Source organism: Plectropomus leopardus, unplaced genomic scaffold, assembly GCF_008729295.1.
Source record: "Plectropomus leopardus isolate mb unplaced genomic scaffold, YSFRI_Pleo_2.0 unplaced_scaffold29255, whole genome shotgun sequence".
In the NCBI taxonomy this organism is placed as follows: Eukaryota; Metazoa; Chordata; class Actinopteri; order Perciformes; family Serranidae; genus Plectropomus; species Plectropomus leopardus.
In genome coordinates this window covers 1-3,470 of record NW_024631885.1, presented here as the reverse complement: position 1 = coordinate 3,470, position 3,470 = coordinate 1, and the positions used below count along the sequence as shown (strand labels likewise).

The 3,470-nt window shown below is 40.5% G+C and overlaps 1 protein-coding gene across 1 annotated transcript; it reads right to left on the bottom strand.

Moving 5' to 3' along the window:
* Positions 1-864: 864 nt before the first annotated feature.
* On the bottom strand, positions 865-3,112 carry LOC121938361 (torsin-2A-like). The gene is made up of 4 exons (XM_042481620.1): positions 2,935-3,112; positions 1,821-2,086; positions 1,554-1,729; positions 865-1,042 (listed from the first exon to the last, which is right to left on the bottom strand). The coding sequence occupies exons 1-4, from the start codon at positions 3,053-3,055 to the stop codon at positions 865-867; spliced, it is 741 nt and encodes a 246-aa protein (XP_042337554.1). The 5' UTR covers positions 3,056-3,112.
* Between the last annotated feature and the right edge of the window lie 358 nt (positions 3,113-3,470).

The following is a 3,470-nucleotide window of genomic DNA, read 5'->3' as shown; positions in this document are numbered from 1 at the left end:
AGGATCTGATATAAAAAGCAAAAGGTCGTCCGCATATAACGAGACTTGAAAATAATTCTGAAATATTTCACACCTCTTCAATTCTAAAGTTCAATCCTTTGTGCAAAAATTGTCACAAAAGTCACAAAATAGTAAATCACAATTTCCAAGTCAAAGTCCGAAGTCTATTTTATCTGATTTTTGCCTGATTAAGGTCAAGTGCTGAAACATTGCAAATAAAAGTGACATTGCAAGTTAGACAGCTGGCAGTGTGAACGTTGTTTTGCAGCACATTATTTTGTCTGACCAAAAGTCAAAAACACAAAGATATTCAGTTAATGCTCAATAAACAAGAAAAGTAGCAAATGCTTAATAATAAATCTAACATGCCATTGTGTTTTTGTTATTTTTCCTGACATGCTTCACCTGTGTGTGCGTGTGTGCGTGCGTGCGTGCGTGTCTTTGTTTCAGGTGCAGATCACTGGTGATCAGAGCCTGACTGCACTGACTGAGAGCAGCTGTGTGCAGAGCCTTTATCAGCAGCTGCATGTGCTGCTCATTTCTCTCTCTGACTCCCTGCAACCACGACACCTTTTTGTTGTGTTTGGTATCATTTATATTTTGACATTTTCTGGAAATAAATGTTTTCTTTTCGCATCCAGCCTGGTGTGTGTCTCCCTCTATGTTGCAGCATTTGAGCCAGTTGTAACATAGACTTCTAATTCCATTTCTCTCAACATTCCCAATATTGAAATCATTAAATGACCCGCATCTGTTTTTTTCTCTGCTGTAAATACTTTGTGAATGCACATAAATACAGACATTTTTTAAAAATAATTTTCTCAGAGTTATGACAAAAAAAAAGTCAAGAATAATATGTTTCTGTCATTGAACGCTGAGTGATGTGCTGATCATTTGAAATGACTGAAGACACTCACTTGTGCTGTTGTAAACCGTCCGTGCGATGGCCTCCTGCAGGTCGGCCAACTTGATCTCCTCTCTGTCCCGTCCGGCCTGCCGGCTCTCCAGAGCCATTTGGTTAATCACCTCCTCTCCTGTGGTGCTGCAGCAAAGAAATGTTCCTCAGAGAGATTTTGAAAAGACTGAAAACAGAGCTATTTTTTTTTACCGAAAACCACCTGACAGTTTTGACTCCTCATACCTGCAGTTGTGAAATCCTGGTTTGTCGTATTTTCAGCTACTGTAAATTATTTTTACTCAAACAGGATTTCCCATCATGTTTTTTCCTGTGTCACCTGTCTGCAACCAGTCTTTTTCAGTTGCAACGTCTAGTCAGTCCCTCCAGGATTTCGCAATGTTGCGATTGCAAAAATCCACACCAATTCATGTAACCCCTCATTTATTGTGGCCTTGTAACTTTCTCAAATCACCAAATTTCAATGTACAGCTGCGCACAGTGTATTGATCACTCAGTCCTGCTGCGCCTGTCACACACTCTCTCTCACCTAACACTGATGCTGTTTGGGGTTTACCAGACCGGTCATGGTGTGTGTGTGTGTGTGTGTGTGTGTGTGTGTGTGTGTGTGTGTAAGTGTGTCAGTGTGTGTATGTACCCGATAAAGACGTAGATGGCCTTGCGGTAGTTGGTGCGAAACACAACATGGGACGGACCCAGGAAGGGCTCCAAGACGTCTATGAGACCTGGAGGCATCTTCTCCATCTCGTCGAAAAAGAAGACGGAGCGAGCGCACTCCGTCAGGTTCCCCTGAACCCAGTTCTTCAGCTCCTCCTGCAAACCAGAGCAGAGAAACTCAGTCCTGACCCCGACCCCAAAGGCCACACCTGACCTGGATCATATCAGGACTGCCACAGAGACTCACCCTGTACTCCCTGACCCGGTCCGGTAAAGGGAAGTGCAGCGTGGGAACAAACTGGTGGACGTACGGGCTGCTCATCGCCGAGCCGTACAAATGGTTCCCCAGCATGGAGCTGATGAGCGTCTTTCCAGTCCCAGAGGAGCCATGAAAGGACAGGACCAGGGGCCGCTCTGGGCTTTTATTCTGAAGGAACTTTGCCACCTCCTCTGATACTATTTCCTGCGCCAGATGTTGTCCGTAAACATTCTTGTAGAGGTCCCACTCCAGGTCTGATGGTTGAGAAATAAAGACAGCAGTGATGATAATGTCCCTCAGCACCTTTCTTCATGTGACAGCTTACTGTCATAAAACTTCAGTTAATAGCTATTATTCACTTAAATCACTGACGTTAACAGGCATCTATATGGGACAGACTTTTATTTCTTTACACACAAAACTGTTGTGTGTAAAGAAATAAAAGTCAGTCCCAACTACTACTACTACTAAAAATAATAATAATAATAACAATAACAATAATAATAATAATAAAGATAACTAATATAGAACTTTTCAAGCTTAAGTACAAAGTGCTTCTCAAATGAAAAATATTTAAAGAATAAAATAAAAATATGACAATGTGCGTTTAAAAATGTCCAATGTGTGGTTGTCAACTTCGTTGTTTGTTTGTTTGTCTCTTAATTACCATGAAGTCATTTATTAATTACACTGAAAAACACAACACCATAGAGCAGATTATTCCCATGGGAGTTACTGCAAAATGTCACTGTGTATTTTTGTGAATTTTTAAACTATATGTTAAGAAAGAGTTTGCACAGTATTGATTAGTTCATATTTAAACAGTATCATTATCTCCAATGTTTACAGCAGATAAGACTTCCTGTTTTGCTAGCTAGCATCACAGCCAACTCACGTTAGCCAAGCAGTTATTACAGTGTTAACTAGCTCTACGTAAACACTGTAAACTATATTATAAGGTGGTTAATACTTTCTGTACACGTACAAAACACATTATATCTGTGTACAGGACAAACTAGCTTGTTATAATTTTGCTTTTTAGCCGAGCTAGCTGGCTAACAAGAAGCAGCGCCCGTTAGCTACCGTTAGCTCGTAAGCTTACCTCTGATGTTGGGCTTAAAGTCGCATTCACAGCTCTCTGAAATGCTGCAGTAAAGTTTCTGAAAAACGCCGAAAACCGGATTACAAAAACATAAAAACAGCACAGACAGGATGGCCAACATTTTGGCTGCCCGCTGGCAGACAGAAAACCCCGAATGGACCGTCTTCCAAACACGACCGGTCGGTTTGTAGTTTTTTTTACTTCGAGCGAGGCGTCTGGAGACACACAACGAAGTGATATAAAGGACTACAGTTCCCAGAAAGCATCTGGCATGGGGCGTAGTCTGTGGGACACGTTGGAGGATCACAGTCCACAGAGAATAGCTGTCAACACATCACGAAAAATATTTTTTTTGTATCGCTGTAACATCAAATTCATATATTTTATTAGAAAAAATATTAAATTATAAATTAATATAATTTTTATGAGCATATTTGGAAAACCTGGTAGAATAAAGTGGGGATGTTGTTGTAATATCATAACAGCTGTTTTTATCAGCAAAGATATATTTTTTCAGACATCTAAATTAGACATTT